We start from the raw sequence: 19,993 nt of genomic DNA, 5'->3' as shown, positions 1-19,993 counted from the left end.
GCATTGTCTAATCTGTGACCATATAGCCTGCTCGATACTCACTGCACCTCTACAACCAATGCTATTATCAATGCTGTTATCATGGGCTCTCTCTCTCTCTCTATATATATATAGTATATGTATATATATATATATATATATCTTTGTATGTATATATGTATATATATATAATTTGTGAGTACACACACACACACACACACACACACACACACACACACACACAGGCCTGACAGGGCTACACAGTGAGAGTCTGGACAGGAGGAAGAGAAGGAGAGAGGGAGTGGGAAAGGAGAGACAGAGACAGAAACAGAGACAAAGATAGCAAGAGAGTGAGAGACAGACAGACAGACCCATTGGGCTAAGCATCAAATAACGTAGCAACCCGTGCCTCCCAACAGCCCTAAGGAGGAACAGAGAAGTGTAGTCGGTTGTACAGGTCATACAGCCTGAAGGAAGTAGAGTGGAATTTGAATTAATTCATAACCAAAAGCTTCTTCCACCAAGAGAGCTATTGCTACAGCAAGGTCTGGTACCCCCTGGTGGCCAGGGCACTGCGCCGAGGCGAGCGGCTGACGTCAGCGCTGACTCACTCGCGGGGCTCCCGAGTCCGCCGCGGCTTGGCCATTTATAGAATCCCTGGGAGCTCTGAAGTCAGAGCGCAGGCACGGCCGGCCGAGGGGGCAGTGGGTGGGGAGCCCGGGTACCCCAGGGGCGGTGCTCTATGGGCCTCCCTTGGCATCCTGATCCTGGAGTTCGTCGCTGGTCCCATCCTAGTCTCAGACCACCTAACCACAGGCCCACAGTGCCTGTTTCCCACTCCTACAAGAAACGCGGGAATCTTTCAAGTTTGCCGATATACAGCTGTGAGGTTAGCACTCGGAGGTGGAGCAGGGGCATCAGGAGTTCAGGTCAACATGGACTACAGACTGAGTTCCAGGCTAGCCTGGGCTACATGATAACCTGTCTCAAAACAAAACAAAAAATTTAATTAATAACTTTTTTTAAGCCGGGCATGGTGGCGCATGCCTTTAATCCCAGCACTCGGGAGGCAGAGGCAGGCAGATTTCTGAGTTCGAGGCCAGCCTGGTCTACAAAGTGAGTTCCAGGACAGCCAGGGCTATACAGAGAAACCCTGTCTCGAAAAACAAAACAAAGCAAAACAAAAAACAAACAAACAAACAAAACTTTTTAAATAAGCCAGGCAGTGGTGGTGCACATCAGCAGGCAGATCTCTGAATTCAAGGTCTACAAAGCAAGTTACAGGACAGCGAGGGCTACACAGAGAAACCCTGTGTCAAAAAATAAAAAGTTAAATAAATAAATATTAAACAAACAAACAAACAAATAGGAAAGAAGGAAAGGTAAAACTGGTGTTTCCCTAAGCTTGAGGGGACTCCCTAAAACACTTCCCCACACATTTCAATACCTTTGTATGTTGGCATGAGTGATTAAACTCCACTACACCAGTTTTTCTTGGCAGCCCTCTCTTAAAGAAATGTTCAACATCCTTAGTCACCAGGGAAATGCAAATCAAAACGACTCTGAGATTCCACCTTACACCTGTCAGAATAGCTAAGATCAAAAACTCAGGTGACAGCAGATGCTGGCGAGGATGTGGAGCAAGAGGAACACTCCTCCATTGCTGGTGGATTGCAAACTTATATAGCCACTTTGGAAGCCAATTTGGCAGTTTCTCAGAAAACTGGGAATAGTTCTACATCAAGACCCAGCTATACCACTGATGGGCATATACCCAAAAGATGCTTAACCATACGACGAGGACTCAACTATGTTCATAGTAGCTTTATTTGTAATGGAGACTGGAAACAACACAGATGTCCCTCAAACGAAGAACAGATAAAGAAAATGTGGTACATTTACACAATGGAATATTATGACATAGCTATTAAAAACAATGACATCATGAAATTTTCAGGCAAATGGATGGAGCTTGAGAATATCATCCTGAGTGAGGTAACCCAGACTCAGAAAGACAAACATGGAATGTACTCACTTGTAAGTGAATAGTAGCCATAAATTACAGGATAACCATGCTACAATCCAGAGACCCAAAGAAACTAAGTAACAAGGAGAGCCCATGGGGTCATGCCTGAATCCCACTCAGAAGGGGAAATAGAATAGACATCAGATGGATCAGATGGGTGGAAGGGGGGTGGGTGGGGGAGGGGCTAGGATGGGGCAGGATCAAATTGGGGGAAAATAGAGGGAGATTTCATCCCTAAACACAAGAGCAGTGGAAGATCCGGGTTGCCTGGCAGTGGTGATACATGCCTTTAACCCCAGCACTTGGGAGGCAGGCAGGCGGATTTCTGAGTTCAAGGCCAGCCTGGTCTACAGAGTGAGTTCCAGGACAGCCAGGGCTACACAGAGAAACCCTGTCTCGAAAAATCAAAAAAAAAGAAAAAGAAAAAAAGGATGGAAGGAAGGAAGGAAGGGAGGGAGGGAGGGAGGGAGGGAGGGAGGGAGGGAGGGAGGGAGAGAGAGAGAGAGAGAGAGAGAGAGAGGAAGAAGAAGAAGAAGAAGAAGAAGAAGAAGAAGAAGAAGAAGAAGAAGAAGAAGAAGAAGAAGAAGAAGAAGAAGAAGAAGAAGAGAAGAGAAAAAGATGCGGGTCTCACATTCTCCCACTGCATGCAGCCTCCGCTGCAGCCAGACAGAGATGGTAAGTGCAGAACTCCTCACCGTTTGCTCTCTCTGGGGCTGCGGTGGTTTGCATGAGGATGTCCCGCCTCCCCCATCCATCTGCTGATACATTTGAATGTTTGGTCCTTAGTTGGTGGGCTATTTAGGAAGGACTAGGAGGCATGGCCTTGTTGGAGATGTGTCCTTAGATGTGGGTTCAAAAGTCCATGTCAGACTTTGTCCCTCTGACTCCAACTTTTGGGTCAGATATGAGCACTCAGCTGCTGCTCCAGCATCATGTTTGCCTGTCTGCCGCCGAGCTCCCACCATGCTCCCGCCATACTCCCGCCATGCTGGTCATGGCCTCACCCTGTGAGACTGTAAGCAAGCTCCGCAAGTAAATGCTCTCTTTTATAAGTTGCCTTGCATGGTGTCTCTTCACAGCAATAAAACCGCTACTAAGATGAGGACGTGAGCCAATGCTTCCTGGCTTCCTGGCCTTAGACAGGTTGACTTTATTCTGGATTGCCTTTAAAAAAAAATACATGTCTCAGGTAGCTGATTAAGAAGTCAATGTGGGGGTCACTGAAATGACTCAGTGGTTTGATACGAAGCCTGAAGACCTCAAACTTTTCCTTAGGACCCCTGAGAAGACCAACTTATTTAATGTCCTCCGGCTTCCACATCCACACCAAGGCACACATGACCCACACAGATAAAGTCAAATACTTTTTAAACGTAACTTAACATGTAGTTCAGGAGAGACTTAAGCTTTTGATCCTGTGTCTTCTGAGTGATGGGATGACAGCTGGCATGTGCACACACCCTCACCCCCCACCCCACGGCCACCTCCTTGGCTCTGGACAGCTGTCCTCACATTTATGAACCTCCATCCCTTCTGTAATGGGCACTGAAATTGTTCTTCTGAGGCTTGCTCGTTTTTAACATTTATTTATTTATTCATTCATTCATTCATTCATTCATTCATTCATTTGTATTTGTGTGCCAGTATATGTGGAGGTCATAGGACAACTTGCAGAAATGTTTTCTCCTTCCATTATGGGAGTCACAGGAATGGGACTTGGGCCCTCAGGATTGGTGGCAAGTGCCTTACCTGCTGACTCATCTCCCGGCCTCCTGGGTGCAAGCATTTATAAACTGGTCTAGTGGGTGCAAGCATTTTTTTTTTTTTTTTTTTTTTTTTTTTTTTTTTTTGTGAATCAGTCACCTTTTATTGGGCACTAGTTCTCAGTCAGGGTATGAAGGTTCAGCCAGTTGAATTCTTCCTAGGTCGGAGTGGGGCAGGCAGTTATGCTCGGCCATGCAATGCCCTCCAGTGACCCCTCTTCAGTGGTATTTGCGTCGCCGCTCATGTTTGAGTTCCTTGTAAGAAATGCAGTAGCTGAAAACCACGTAGGCTGCCAGGACCATGCTAATCCCTGAGATGCTGCCTTTCAAACGTTGATGTACTTGTAATACCGGTCATACCCTCTCCGAAAGGCTCCTGCAATGCCACTGGGGGTGAAATCCCGCATCATTATCCAGCTCAGAAGCTCTCCAAGTCTGACTCCCATGAGCTTCTTCTCCTTCAATGGCACGAGCAACGCCATCTTGAAGTGGGTGCAAGCATTCATACCCACTAAGAATGAGGGGCTGGATTCGAATCCCTAGAACCCATCTGTCTCAGTCAGGGTTTCCGTTCCTGCACAAACACCATGACCAAGAAGCAGTTGGGGAGGAAAGGGTTTATTCAGCTTCCATACTGCTGTTCATCACCAAAGGAAGTCAGGACTGGAACTCAAGCAGGTCAGAAAGCAGGAGCTGATGCAGAGGCCATGGAGGGATGTTCCTTACTAGCTTGCTTCCACTGGCTTGCTCAGCCTGCTCTCTTATAGAACCCAAGACTACCAGCCCAGAGATGGTCCCACCCACAAGGGGCCTTTCACCTTTGATCACTAATTGAGAAAATGCCTTACAGTTGGATCTCATGGAGGCATTTCCTCAACTGAAGCTCCTTTCTCTGTGACAACTCCAGCTTGTGTCAAGTTGACAAACAAAACCAGCCAGTACACCATGTTAAAAAAAAAAAAAAGCAGCTGAGTGTGGTGGTGCACACGTTTAATCCCAGCACTTGGGAGGCAGAATCAGATGGATCTCTGTGAGTTCAAGGCCAGCCTACCCTATACATTGAGTTCCAGGACAGTGAAGGCTACATAACAGAGATAGCCTGTCTCAAAACAGCAACAAAACAAATAAATAAAAGCCAGGCAGAGCTGCCTGCGCCTGTGAGCCCAGCATGGGCTAGGAGCTGGGGCAGAGACAGGAAGGGTCCTGGAAGCTGGCTGAGTAAGCCAGCCTCCCGACAACAGGAGTCAGGTTCATTGAGAGGCTTCGTGGTCAGGGAATAAGACAGCAATAAAGAAAGACACCAGATGTCCTCCCCTGGACTCCTCAGGGCACATACAGGGCACAGGCACCTTGACACACATTTACTTACACATACATATCACACATACACACACACACACACACACACACACACAACTGGTAATTTTTAGAAAAGAGTTGTGAAACTAGTTACAGAGTTCTCCTGTATACTTATTCCTAGATGCTTATGTTAACATTTTTAAAAATTTAATGTATATGAGTATACCGTAGCTGTCTTCAGACTCACAAGAAGAGGGCATTGGATTCCATTACAGATAGTTGTGAGCCACCATGAGTTTTCTGGGAATTGTATTCAGGACCTGTGGGAAGCCACATGTGCGGTTGCAGAGTGGCACTGACTACTGCTGGCCACCACGCATAAGTTTGGACAAACAACCAATGTGTACATATGCAGTAAAGTTTTTTGCAAAGACACTGCCTGGCCCGGGCATGATAATGAGGTTCTGTAAGGTACTGAGAGTATAACCAATCAGATGTGAGACATGCAAATGAGGTATGATAATGAGGTTCTGTAAGGTACTGAGAGAGAGTATAACCAATCAGATGTGAGACATGCAAATGAGGTATGATAATGAGGTTCTGTAAGGTACTGAGAGTATAACCAATCAGATGTGAGACATGCAAATGAGGTATGATAATGAGGTTCTGTAAGGTACTGAGAGAGAGTAGCCAATCAGATGAGGAACATGCAAATAAGGCTTAGTGCATAACCAATCCGGGTGTGAGACACGCCCCTCCTAGGCCTATAAAAGCAGCACCAGTTCTGGGCTCGAGGTCTCTTCGCCTCTACAATCAAGCTCTCCCAATAAACATCTGCAGAAGGATCCTGTTGCAGCGTCGTTCTTCCTGGCCAGTCGAGCGCGCGCAAGAAGGACCTTTGGAAAAGCAGTTGGTGCTCTTAAGAAACTGCTGAGCCACCTCTCCAGCCCCAGTGTTAACATTTTTTTTTAAAGTAGTACATGTGTATATGTGCTCCCTTGTGTTTGCATGTACACATGAGTGTATGTATGTGTATGCAGTATTCAGAGGGTTGGATCCATGGAGCTGGAGTTACAAGCTATCACATGGGTCCTGCAAACTGAGCTCAGGTTCTCTGCAAGAGCAGAGTAAGAACAGTAAGTGTTCTTAACTCCTGAGCTCTCTCTCCAGCCCTTAATGTTAACTGCTGTAAAAAAATAAATGAACTTTTTGGCTTGTTTGTTTAGTTGGTTGAGACTGGATTTCATTATGTAGTCGAGGCCGGCCTCAAATTCACAAGTCTCCTGCTTCAGCTTCCTAAGTCTGGGGATTATAGGCAAGTAGAGTGTGCCTTCAGTCTCACGCCTCTATAGACTCTCCACTGGTTGTCCTTCAGTCGTCTGTGAGCCTGACCCCCGTGCCAACCCCTCAGCAGTGATTCTCTATGTAGTTGGCCCTGACTGAAGCGTTTTGGGAAGAGCACAGGAGAGGTGACAGTATGCCTTCTGTGTGCGTCATACCCAGGGTATGTGTTGTCACGGTGACTCATGGCTGGTGATGGGAAGCATGGTCCTCTGGCTGCCAGGAGGTCTGCCAGCACTCTCCACTATTTTCCTAGGGTTATGTTAAGGACCTCATGATAAAGAGGGACACCTGGGGCCTCAAATATACTATTGTGTTCTAGACCACGTAGGACTGACACAGGGACACAGGTGTCAGTGAAAGCACTTGTTTAAATCAGCCACTTGGGGCTGCATTCCTCAGCCCTGTTTGTTTTTAAATGTTTATTACATTCATATACTTGTGTGAGTGCATCCAAGCACAAGCTAAAACACATACAAAAAGAGCAAAGGAAAACATGTGGGAATCTGTTCTCCCTTCCCCCGCGAGTCCCAGGAATCCAAGGCAGCTCTGGGGTTGCAAACGCACTGACATGGGTCACACCACTACCTCACTGCTCTGGGGCTGGCATGAGAACTGAACCTCGGGACTTTTATGCATGCTGATTAAGCACTCTACCACTGAACTACACATTAAGCCCCACGGTACCTTTTCATTTTAAAGACTTTATTCTTTTTAAAGTTTTATGTGCATGAGTGTTTTGCTTGCACTTAAGTGTCACATGTGCCTTCAAAGCCAGCAAGAGCAAGTTTAGTTCCCAGCACCCATGTGGCAGGCAGCTCACAACTGCCTGTGACTCCAGTTTCAGACTCAATGCCCTCTTCTGGCCTTTACAGGCATTGTACACAAGTGCGCGCGCGCGCGCACACACACACACATAAAAATAATCAAACTATCTGAGCATGGTAGCCCAGGCCTTTAATCCAAGTACTTGGGAGGAAGAAGCAGGTGAATCTCAGTGAGTTCAAGGCCAGTCTAGTCTACATAGCAAGTTCCAGGCTAGTCAGGGATTCATAGTCAATAATAATAATAATAATAATAATAATAATAATAATAATAATAATAATAAATCTTTTTAAAAATTAACCGCTGGTTGTGGTGGCACATGCCAGTAGGATTTGCTGAAGGAGGCAGAGGCAGGAGGATCATGAGTTCGAGGCCAGCCTGGGCTACACATTTAGGGGCTGGGGAGATGGCTCAGTGGTTAAGAGCACTGACTGCTCTTCTGAAGGTCCTGAGTTCAAATCCCAGCAACCACATGGTGGCTCACAACCATCCATAATGAGATCTGATGTCCTCTTCTGGAGTGTCTAAAGACAGCTACAGTGTACTCACATAAAATAAAATAAATAAATCTTTAAAAAACAAACAAACAAAAAACCAAAAACCAAAAACAATTAACCATCAAAGGCAAAGAGAAAGTCGTAGCAGTGTAACTGGTCCCCTGAGCTGACCCCTGGTCTGCCCAGCTAGAGCACCCTACTTTTACAGTAAGTAACTAAGGCAGAAGCCATAGAAAAGGTCATAGAAAGGTCAGTAGCATGCACATCATCTCTCACTGGACAGCCTTAACTAGGCAGTAAGGGGTTGGCAGAGACAAATCAAGGCCCTAGATCTCCCTCTGCCTTGTCTGGGTGCTTTAATCTGTTTCCTGTTGCTATAGTGAAATGCCCAAGACTGGGTAGCTTTATAAAAAAGGATTCATTCAGTTTAACATATGTTCTGGAGGTTCAAAGGCTCAACACTGAGTGATGCCTTCTTGCTGGCAGAGTGCACAGTAAGTGCAAAGCATTGCATGCCAAGAGACGGGGAGTGGGAACACGTCCTCTGGGTCCTCCTGACACACACACCTTTTGAGACAGGGTTTCTTATTATGTAGCTCTAGCTGGACTAGGAAAGGCTAGGTGAACTAGGCTAGTCTCCAGCTCTAAGAGGTGTGCTTGCCTCTGCCTCTTCTCTATATGAAGCCATCAGGTCTCAATAACTGGTCCCCATTCTGATGACTCCATGTATCCCAATCAGCCCTCAGTGGCATCACCTCGTAAGTCACACCTGGGTTAAAGTCTGTCCTTTTTGTGGAGTCAGGGTCTCATCTAGCCCAGGCTCCACCATGTCCAGGCTGAGTGTGAACTGCTGATTCTCCCACCGCCACCTCTCCAGTTCTAGGATGCCAGGCGCGTGCTGGGCTTGCTCACTTTCCTTTCCCATCTTCTTCCTTTTCTTAGCTACAGATCCAGTTTGAGGCTAACCTGGACTACATAATAATAGTAATCCTAAAAATAGCTAGTGTAGTGGTTATTCCTGGTTGTCCACTTGACTATATCTGGAATGAACTACAATCTAGAATCGGAAGGCTCTCCTGTGATCCTAATCTGGAGGCTGGGAGTTAAAAGTTTCTGACCTGGATCTTGGCAGGGAGATCTTGAAGCATAGTGGCTATGAATTCCAGAAGATTAAGACAGGGGATCTCTGAGTTCAAGGTCATGTGTGCATGTGTGTGTGTGTGTGTGTGTGTGTGTGTGTGTGTGTGTGTGTGATGGCACACACCTTTAATCTGGGCTACATCTTCTGCTGGAGACCTACTTAAGGACATTGGAAGAAGGAAGATTTACTCTCTATCTTCTTTGCCTGCTTGCCTTGTGGGACTGAGCAACTGCTAGATCCTTGGACTTCCATTTACAGCTGCTGCAGACCATTGTTGGGAGTTGGACTGCAGACTGTAAGTCATCAACAAATTCCTTTACTATACAGAGACTACCCATACATAAGTTCTGAGACTCTAGAGAACCCTGACTAATACAGCTAGTATCCTAATAACCTAAAAATAGTTAATGTAGTGGCCAAGCACAGTGGCACAAGATGCTTATCTATGGCCAAGTCTAGAGCAGCACTTCCTGCAGCAGCACACACTACACTGCAGATCTCCATGAAATCAAGGCCTGTGGGAACACAGTCCAAGGATGGAGTTGTGTGAGAATTCTGGGTGCTCTTAAGAAAACCAGACATGACTCTTGTGACTTCAGTTTTTTCACAACACAGAACTGTTCTTGGATGTGCTTCTGTGCTACTCCCCCAGGGGGTAGTGAACAGCAGTACATTTGCTTCAGCTGTTGTTATTCATGTTACCTCTATGGGAAAACATGTTTTTGCCACGTGTGCCCTTACAATTGAACACCTTACCCATGCGATGCTTCTTAATGCCCAGAGTATAACTTGCCTGATGTGCTGTAGCATGAGACTTTAGTCAGCCTCATTTTGAGGCTCCACTCTCCCAGGTTTACACTGCCAACTAGAGCCATAAACAAAGGCTAGCTAGGTCTATATAAAGAGGTCCAGGTCAGCCAGGCCAAGCAGCACAGTAAGACCCTGTCTAGACGAAAGAAAAGGACTGGGGCTACACCTCAGTTGGTAGAGAACCTGCCTACAATGTAAGAGGCTCTGGACTGTATCCCTGGCACTACAGAGACAATGCATGGTGGTACAGGCTCGTAATCCCAGGACAAGAGAGGCAGGAAGATCAGATCAAAATCAAATTCAGCTACACACAAGCTCAAAGCTAGTCTGGGCTACACAAGACCTTGTTTTAAAAATAATTACTGCCGGGCGGTGATGGCACACGCCTTTAATCCCAGTACTTGGGAGGCAGAGGCAGGCGGATTTCTGAGTTCGAGGCCACCCTGGTCTACAAAGTGAGTTCCAGGACAGCCAGCAGGGCTATACAGAGAAACCCTGTCTCGAAAAAACAAACAAACAAAATAAATAAATAAATAAATAAATAAATAAAAATAATTACTTATGGGGTTGACAGGTCAGCTCTGTGGGTAAAGTGCTGCCAAGTCTGATGGCCCAAGTTCAATCCCTGGGACTCAAAGGATAGATTCTAGTAAATTATCACCACATGTGCCACCCAAAATACAACAATGTTTAAAAATGCACTTAAAACAATAAAAGCCTATATTCAATCATTTTATACATGTATAAAATCCCTCTCCTCTATACATGCGTACAATTCCCCGGCGATCCAGTCATCTAGACATGCACTCCATAGGCCTCGCAGCCCTCAGTGTGGGTGGGCTAAAGAGTCAATCTAGACTCCCTGTTGGGGAGGGAGAGAGGGGGGTCAGGAATGCATGTCCTTTTTCACAGTAGCCCTTGTTGTACTTATATGGCCATTTCACATAGATGAATTCAAACTTCAAACATTTTTATTAAAGGGCGTTAAAAGTGCTCGCAGCCAAGCCTGATGACCCAGGTTTCATCCCCAGTACCCACATGGAAAGAACATCCCCCAAGCTGCCCTCTGACTCCCACACGAACATGCTCACATAGACTTACACACATAACACACAGTAAAAATAAACACAGCTTGACATTCTGTTAAAGCTGTTGGCAGTGTTGCCCAGCTGAGGTTCCAGCTATTCGGGAGGCTGAACCCCGAGGATCTCTTGAATCCAGGGTTTTGAGAACAGGCTGAGCACCACTGCAAGACCCTGACTCAAACAACTCAACCAACCAAACTGAAAAAACCTCTTTAGTAAAAAAATGCATTCCGGGACTGGGGCTGCGGCTTAGTTGACAGCAGTAGAGTGCTTGCTTAGCACGCAAGCCGCCCTGGGCTCCGAACCGGATGTGGTGCTTCCAGTCCGTAACAATAATAATAATTTACCACACCGCGGAGAAAGTTGGACCGGACGGACGCCGGGGAACCCGCTCCAGCGCCTCCGTACTGGTATCCAAAGTCTCCAGGCTTCTGGAGCTCAGTGAGGGGCAGGGCCTGCTCCTGAGGAGAAACCAGCGTCTCCCCCCTTCCTATTGGTGGATCTCTTCCTGAGGGCGGGACCTATCGTCACAGGCTCTTCTGATTTGCTGTCACCTTCGACTCGTAACCGGAAGCTCCGTGGCTCAACATGACAGCGTCCAGCGGTCCCACAGAGCCGGCTCGGGTCTGCGGCTGGCCACGTGAGTAGGTGGGTCGCGCGTGGGAGGTTTATGGGACTGTCTGGGATTCGGGGCGTCCACTTCCAGGCCTGGTAGAGCCGGGGAGGATGACCTTCAACTCGGCCTCAGAGTCGGGACACTGTGACCTTTTGGGGTGCAGGCTTGGGAACGTGCCTGGAAAGGTTGCTGGGCACCTCTTGCTGCAGGCGGTCCGTTTCACAGATGGGACCGCGGACTTGGGCCACACATCTTGTCTGTGACGCAGGCATTGGAACCTTCCAATGAGACCTCTTAGAGACCCGGAATCGTGCCAGCCCACACGCATACACACACGCGACCTGGCTGTTCAGATTTCTCTCTGTTTTGTAGAAACTTGCTTAGTTCCACTCCGTTGGTCGGTGTTGGGCAGTTACCATGTACCATGCACTGGCCCAGCTAGTGGAGACACAACCAGATTTTAAACAGAAATCAGATGAGAAAAACAGATTTTAAAAAGTATTTCCTAATTGAGCAAACCACAAACATAACAGATAATTCAAAACAGTGATTGTTGCAAGCAATGTGTTTTTCCCTGCGACAAGATTCTTTATGTACCCCAAGTTGGCCTTGAATTCATCATGAACATCCTCCTGCTCCAGCCTTCTGAGTGCTGGATTACAGGCATATACCAAGACAGTAAGTAGTAGGCAGAGGGTAAAAGAATCGTGGTGGTACACGCCTTTAATCCCAGCACTCGGGAGGCAGAGGCAGGCGGATTTCTGAGTTCGAGGCCAGCCTGGTCTACAGAGTGAGTTCCAGGACAGCCAGAGAAACCCTGTCTCAAAAACCAAAAAAAAAAAAAAAAAAAAAAAAGTTCAAAGCCCGTGCCTGAGGTGCATCAGACCAAAACAGTGTGGCTGGAGTTATGAGAGAGAGGGGAGGTACAGCAGGTGGACTCCATCCGATGTGTATTTACTTTGAAGTTTTTATTTTAGCCATGGTATGGAGGTGGGGCACATGTGCACTGGTGCATGGTGGAGGTCAGAGGACAGCTCTGGAGTTTTATCCATACACCTTATGTTGGTTCCAGGGTTTAAACTCAGGTCATTAGGTTTGCTTTGTTTGTTCCAACAGCAAGTTCCTTTCTCAGCTAAATTTCCTCTCCCCACTCTTATTTATTTAAATTTTAGACAGGACCTTACTGTAGCTCAGACTGACATGGGACTTACTAATTATCACCAGCTGGTTTGATTCTGGAGGCCATCTTCCTGCCTATGTAGTCCTGGCTGGTCTGGAACTTGCTATGCCTATATAGATCGTCTCACCTCAAACTCAGAGGTCTGCCAGCCGGGGTCTCCCAAGTGCTGAGATTACAGGTATGTGCTATCCCACCCAGCAATCTTATGTGTTCATATGTGGGTACAGGGATGTATGTTAGTATGTGTTCACGTGTACAAAGGACAAATGTCAACCTTGGATGTTGTCCCTCAGGAGCTGTCCACCGTGTGCTCTGAGACAGATCTTTCAGTGGGACATGTAGCTCACTGACTAGGCTGGCTAGCAGCGAGCTCGGGGACCTGCCCTTTTTTGCTTCCTCCGACTGCTCAGATTGCAAGCCGCTTTGTATGTAGGGCTCAAGCCCTGGTCCTCATACTTTCAGGGCAAGCATTTTTACCAATGGAGCCACATTTCAAGCTCACCTAGCTCCTGTTGTTAAAAGCTTTCCTTTGCAATGGAAGGAAGTAACTGGGAGGGCAGAAGAGAGAGGGCAAAAACGTATGCAGGAGAGTAGACCACGGACTGCTGTGGTGACCTGCAAGAGGGATAGATTTGGAAGCCATCTTCAGAACTCGGATGGATTGAATAGGGACACAGTGAATGCTGGATGGTTCCTACGTTGTGGCTGGAGTAAGCACTGGTGCTACTGGCTACCTCCAGAGAAGCACTGTAAACAAAAGTGCTGTCAGTTGGTGTTCCCTGAATGGAGTTTGGGGTGGCTGCTTTGTACCAGAGTTGTGCTTCTGTAGGAGGCAAACGCATCAGGGAACCATGAGCATGAATACTCACGACACTGATACAAGTTGGAGCCACCTATGGGCATTACAATGCAGATTCTCATGCAGTTAGAGCCAATATTTTACAGGTCCTGGAACACAATTTGCAAAGCAAGGTTTTAGATTCTTTTCATCTAACTATACCAAGCAAGTACATACCATGAGCCACACCCTCAGCCTCTAACTGGGGCATTCTAGGCAGGGGCTCTACTACTGAGCCACACTCCTAGCCCCCTAGCAGAGGCTCACGGGGGCCAGCAGCTCACTGGAGGAGTCTAGGCCAGGTCTGTATTACCGAGTCACAGCCTGAGTCCGGTCCAATTGCATATCCTCAGACCAGCAGCTGTTGCTATCACCTGAAAGTTGCAGAAGGGCGGACATATTTCCACTAAGCCTGAATCTGCAGGCTTTGTGCTCCCAGGGCATTTGTCTGCATCCTCAGCTTTGCAGACACTGTGGACACTGAAAGCCATCTCATGATTGGCTGAGAAATAGGCATGGATGCTAGGAAGAAACCCAAGATGTTAACAAGGGCTGAGGGGAAGGGGACTTCACTATCTAATACTTGGGAGAAAGTTGACATCTTGAAGTCATTGGCTTCCTCAAAGAGTTGCGCACACCAACTCACTGGACAGGCATTACTAGGGCAGCCATCAGGTTGCTGAGGAAGGAGCCAGTGCGTAGACATGGCTAAGGTGTAGCTTTAATGATAAGAAAGCAGGGAGCTGAGCGGAGATTTTGGGCCAAAATGGGAGACACTAGAAAAGGGGTTGTTGTTTTTTTCCTTAAATAAGTTCTCATATGTAAGAACTTGGCACTCACAAAGGTCTGGCTGTCTTTACATCCTGAATGCTGGGATTAAAGGTGTGTGTTACCATGTCTGGCTCAACTAGAGAAAGTTGTTTGTTTGTTTGTTTGTTTTCACTTATTTACTCTGCGTCTGTGTGCCCGTGCCTGTCATGCCACTGGAGGAGTGGAGGTCAGAGGACGACTTGTGGGGTCGGTTCTCCCCTTCCACCCTGGATTGATTGCAGGGATGGAATTCTGGTTGTCAGGATGGCAGCAACTGCCTTTATCTGCAAAGCCATTGTGTCATCCCAAAGGTGTTTTGTTGTGTTGTTTTCTTTTCCTGTATTTTTTTTTTTTGTTGTTGTTGTTTTTCAAGACAGGGTTTCTCTGTGTTCCCTTGGCTGTCCTGGAACTCACTCTGTAGACCAGGCTGGCCTTGAACTCAGAAATCCGCCTGCCTCTGCCTCCCAAGTGCTGGGATTAAAGGCATGCACCACCCCTGCCCAGCTCTTTTCCTGTTTTTGAGACAGGTTTGCATGTAGTCCAGGCTGGCTTCATACTTTTCATATTGCTGTGTATCTAAGGCTGACCCAAGGCTTCCACCCCAGTGCTGGGATTTACAGGTGTATGCCACAGCACCCACTTCTGCAAAGTTTTAGTGGTGGCAAGAACGATCCAAACTCTTCCTAACATGTTCTCTGTGGCCTAGATACCCCAATACCAAAACCAAACAGGTATACCAAGAAAACTGTACACATCTCTTAAGCTCTCTCCTTTCTTACGCTCATCTCTAGCCCTCCTTCTCTCCCACTCTTCTCCCTCTCTCCACGTGGCCATGGCCAGCCCCTCTCTTTCTTTAACCATCTCTCTTTCTCTCTGCCCTTCTACAATAAAGCTCTAAAACCATAAAAAAGAAAGAAAGAAAGAAAGAAAGAAAGAAAGAAAGAAAGAAAGAAAGAGAGAAAACTGCACACTAGTGCCTCTTGAATATGACTATAAAATTCTCTCGCAATGGGCTTGCAAACATGCAAAAAGAATTCTACATCATCCTAAGAGAATTTATCTTCAAAATGCAAGGTTAGTTTAATATCTGAACATTTATGTATATATCAATAGAAAAAAAACCCTAAAACTACATGATTATTTCAGGCAATGCAGAAAAATATTTGAGAAAATCCAACACTTGCTCTATTTATTTGTTAGAAACAACATCTCTCTGTGTAGAACACACTGGCTGCGCTGTCCCTGCAAGTGTCATACCCAGCACTGAGTCCAGATAAGGTTAAGAAGGAAACTTGGAGCCGGGCAGTGGTGGTGCACGCCTTTAATCCCAGTACTTGGGAGGCAGAGGCAGGTGGATTTCTGAGTTCAAGGCCAGCCTGGTCTACAGAGTGAGTTCCAGGATAGCCAGGGCTACTCAGAGAAACCCTGTCTTGGAAAAAACAAACAAACAAAGAAGGAAACTTGGGTCAGCAGAACTTAGCTGGTCCTGGTTCCAAACTTCTGGAGTCTAATGCTGAGTGACTTATTTCTTGCACATTTAAGCAGTAAAAGTTTGGGGATAAGTGTACACGAGACAGTTATCACAACAAAGCTTTAGGCATGGCTGCATTGAAAATCCCTAGCAAAGCACCTGCCCCACAAGAGTGGCTTTTGTTGGCTGAGAACAGTGATCAGGACAAGGGCCCATGGAAGAATAAGCAGAATAGCAATCTCTTTTGCAGAATACAAGGGCCCTCTTTCCTGAAAATGGGCTCTACTGACTGAGACAAAGCTCTCAGGATCCTGGGGTGCTGTGGGGCTGGCTTTATAGAGGAACAAAGTCTGCCAAGTATTAACACGTCCATCTCCAGCCTTCTGGATGGAAAATGGGAGTCAGTTTCTTCTTCTTTAGTGCTGTCTGTAAGCTCTGCTCTATCTACAGCTGGCCTCGAACTCACAGATACCTGCCTGCCTCTGCCTCCTGAGTGCTGGGATTAAAGCTATGAGCCACCATGCCCAGTGAAAGAATAGATTCTTTTGCCAGGCAAGGCTGTGCACTCTGGCCACTTGTCAGTGTTGCACCAAGTGTCTGGTTGTAGCACTCAGGCAGGAAAAGGACCTAGAGCTGCCATGGAGACAGTGCAGATAGGTAAGTGCTTCCTGCAGGAGCCTGACCACCTGAGCTCTATCTCAGGTACCCAGGGTCAAAAGGAGATGGGACGGGTAAGATGGCTTACAGGGTAAAAGTGCTTGCTGCCAAGCCTAAGGACCTGAGTTCAATCCCCAGCACCCACATGGTGGCTCCCAACCATCTGAACCTTGAGTTGCAGAGGCTCCAAAGCCCTATGCTGATGTCTTCAGGCACCAGGCACTCATGTGATGCACCTACATAATGGAAAAATATTCATACATGTGGCAAAAGAAATTTTTTTTTAGTTAAACAAATCAGCCAGTTGGCGGTGGCACATGCCCAGCATTTAGGAGGCAGAGGCCGGCAGATCTCTGTGAGTTCGAGGCCTGCCCAAGCTACGGAATGAGTTCCTGGACAGCTAAAGCTACACAGAGAAACCCTTTCTGGAAAAACCAAAGAAAAGAGGGAGATAGTTTGGGATAAAGGTGCTTGCTACTAATCACGAGGACCTGAATTCCATCCCGAGGACCCACGTGGTGGGAGAGAGAACTCGATTTTGCAAGTTGTCCTCTGTGCTGGTGCCTGGCACATTTGTATATACTCTCAGGAATGCACACATAAAGTTTTATAAAAATAACAATAATAATTTTGTTTGCAGCCACACTTGTTGTCAGGTGACTCCTACTTCCTTCTGAGCCCACTCTCTCTTCTTAAGAGATTTTATTTATTTTATGTATGTGAGCATACTGTAGCTGTCTTCAGACACCCCAGAAAAGGGCATAGGATCCCATTACAGATGGTTGTGAGCCACCATGTGGTTGCTGGGAATGGAACTCAGGACCTCTGGGAGAGCAGTCAGTGCTCTTCTTAACCTCTGCATCATCTCTCTAGCCCCTGAGCCCCTTCTCTTAACCCTTGTGCCCAACCAAGCCTGCCTTCTTTTCCTTTTAAAGATGGAGGAGGCAGAGAAAGGGAATCCTTGGGGCCCACTGGTCAGCCAGTCTAGCTTAACTGGTAAGCTCCAGATCAGTGACAGCTGTCTCAGGAAACATGGTGCATGCTGTTAGTCCCAGTACGCAAGAGGCAGAGGTTGGGGATCTCTGTGATGTTTGAGGCCAGCCTAGTCTGCATAGCAACTTTTAAACCAGCCTGGGCTAGTAGGACCCTGTCTCAAAAAGAAGGCTGGAGCCAGGTGTGGTGGTGGCGCACGCCTTTAACCCCAGCACTTGGGAGGCAGAGGCAGGCGGATTTCGGAGTTCGAGGCCAGTCTGGTCTACAAAGTAAGTTCCAGGACAGCCAGGGCTACACAGAGAAACCCTGTCTCAAAAAACAAAAAACAAACAAACAAAAAGCTAGATGTCATGGCATTCCTAAAGTGAGGGAGAAGACTACTGAAAAGTTGTCCTCTGGCCTGCACAAAAGTATTGTAGCATGTGAACCTGAGTATACACACAAAATAAACAGGCAAGTCTTTCAAAAAAAAAAAAAAAATGAAGAGGCTGGAGAGATGGCTCAGTGGGTAAGAACACTGAGTGCTCTTCTGAAGGTCCTGAGTTCAAACCTCAGCAACCACATGGTGGCTCATAACCATCCATAACGAGATCTGACTTCCTCTTCTGGAGAGTCTGAAGATAGCTACAGTGTACTTACATATAATAATAAATAGATCTTTAAAAAAAAATGAAGAAGAAAAACTCCCAGGTATGAGGCAGTGGAATGATTACTGTATGAAGGTGCTTGCTGAAGCCTAGAAACCAAGCTCTATGCTGAGACCCACATGGAAGAGAGAACCAGTTCTCCAAGCTATCCTCAGACCTCCACACAAGGGCACGCACACGCATACATGCATGTGCATGCACACATGTGCACGCTCACACACACACACACATGCACACTAAATCAGTAAATATAGTGGAAAGATTCCCAAGCATGATAGCTCACACCTGTAGTCTCAGCACTGGGGAAACAGAGGCAGGAGGATCAGGAGCTTAAGGCCACCCTTGGCTACCTGGGCAATATGATATTCTATTTTTGAAAATAACAAAATCAGACAGAAGTAACCCTTGGAGCTTGGTGGACTAGGCTCTTCTGTCTGAACTGTGCTCTTTGTCATAGTGACGCCCTGTCTCATGGAAGGTATGCTGCAGGCTAATGCTGTCTCAATCCCTCTCAACTAGGTGTGGTTGAATCTACAGAGACATGAGCTGGGTGCAGGTCAACTTGCTGGTGCGAAGCCTCTCTAGGGGCTGGGGAGGCCTCTGCAGGCCTGCCCTTTCAGGAACTCCCTTTGCTCAGGTAACCACAGGCTGGGCATTTGTGGGTGGAGAGGGAACGGCCTGGCTTTACTCTCACCCTCTCAGGATCAGGCCACAGAAACTGAAGGTGGCCCTTGTCCTGCCTGTCCTAGTTGTGGTCCTGTGTTAGCTTGCCATCGCAGTACTAAAGTACTATGACCATGGCCAAAAGCAATTTACATTAGAAAGAGTGTCTTGGTTTACAGTTCCAAGGGTAGAGTCCCTTATGGCTGTTTGTGGCCAGAGTAGAAACTGGAGATCACATCTCAAGCATGTAGGAAGGAGAACAACCTGTAAATGAGAAGCCGGTATAAACCTGAAGGTTCTGTACCCTCCCTGTGCACTGCCACCAGCTGGGCCAAGTATTCAAATACGAGAGCCTTTGAGGGACATTTCTCACTCAGACCATGACAATCTGCCTCTCTCCTGGCCACATAGACTCCTGACACTATCATGATGCAAAATGCATTTCATCCAATTTCTAATGTTCCTATGGTCTGTCACAGTGTCAATACCATTTAAAAGTCCAAAGTCTATTCTGAGACTCGTGCAATCTCGCAACTGTGACATTCTACGTAGAAGTAAATCACACTCTTCCATCAGGGAATGACACATTCCATCCTTCCATTCCAAAAGGGAGGAATGAAGCCAAAATGAAGAAATACTGAACCCCAAACAAGACTGAAAACCCAGCAGTGCAAACAGGAAGCCCTGTAGCTCCAATGTGCTCAGACAGCCCCACTCCTCTAGCTCAGCTGCCCTAAGCCATACCCCACCCCAGACTGGCTCCAGTCCCTGTGCGGCTGTCCTTGGCAGACATCTCATAGCTCTGACATCACCAACATCTTGAGGTCTGCTCAGCAGCCCAAGCTTCACTCTCACAGATTGATGCAGTGGTATCCTGGGACCTCCTACCTTCTCAGGATTCTTGCTTCCTTCCTGCCTTCAAAGCCAGTACCATACAACACTGCCAGATTAGCTCATGGTACTTCATCACAGTAACAGGGAAGCACTAGTACAGAAGTTGGTGTCCACAAATAGGGTGGTTGCTATAAAGACCCTGACTGTGTTATTTTGGGAAGGTGGAAGACTTTGGAAATTTGGTCTAACCAAGCAAGTGAATGCTGTAAGCAGAGTTTGACAGGTCTGTGGGGAAAATTCTCATTCAAACCACAACAATGTGGTCCTGGCAATGCTTCTTGATGTTTTCTTCGCGTGTGTGTATGCGTGTGTATGCACCATATGTAATCTCATATGGCCTTAGAACATGTATGTGTGGCTCAAGCAAGTATTGAGCTCTCAATTCTCCTGCCTTAGCTTCCTTGGGGTTGGGATTTCAGGTGTGTACTACCATGTGGCATTGTACTTTAATGTACTAT

General features: G+C 46.9%; 1 protein-coding gene, 1 long non-coding RNA gene and 1 pseudogene across 11 annotated transcripts in view; 1 reads left to right on the top strand and 2 right to left on the bottom strand.

Annotated features, from left to right (window-relative positions):
- Positions 1-3,854: 3,854 nt before the first annotated feature.
- On the bottom strand, positions 3,855-4,323 carry Gm6581 (annotated as a pseudogene).
- Positions 4,324-10,466: 6,143 nt separating this feature from the next.
- The window catches only part of Ecsit (ECSIT signalling integrator), a 14,862-nt gene continuing 5,335 nt past the window's right edge, over positions 10,467-19,993 (top strand). Inside the window, exons 1-3 of one of the 9 annotated variants that reach the window (XM_011242539.3) lie at positions 10,467-11,414; positions 12,555-12,740; positions 18,498-18,615. In XM_011242539.3, the coding sequence (XP_011240841.1) occupies positions 18,520-18,615 (96 nt within the window). In that variant the 5' untranslated portion in view covers positions 10,467-11,414; positions 12,555-12,740; positions 18,498-18,519. The remainder of the gene's footprint in view (positions 11,415-12,554; positions 12,741-18,497; positions 18,616-19,993) is intronic. The other 8 variants (XM_011242538.3, NM_001253897.1, NM_012029.2 and 5 more) reach the window with 8 other exon arrangements.
- Gm16845 (predicted gene, 16845) overlaps positions 10,632-19,993 on the bottom strand; it is a 15,130-nt gene continuing 5,768 nt past the window's right edge. For both annotated transcript variants that reach the window (NR_040406.1, NR_040407.1), the window contains one exon: positions 10,632-11,820. This is a non-coding gene — a long non-coding RNA (predicted gene, 16845). The remainder of the gene's footprint in view (positions 11,821-19,993) is intronic.

This window comes from Mus musculus, chromosome 9 (genome assembly GCF_000001635.26).
Source record: "Mus musculus strain C57BL/6J chromosome 9, GRCm38.p6 C57BL/6J".
In the NCBI taxonomy this organism is placed as follows: Eukaryota; Metazoa; Chordata; class Mammalia; order Rodentia; family Muridae; genus Mus; species Mus musculus.
This window is presented reverse-complemented; position numbering and strand designations above follow the sequence as displayed.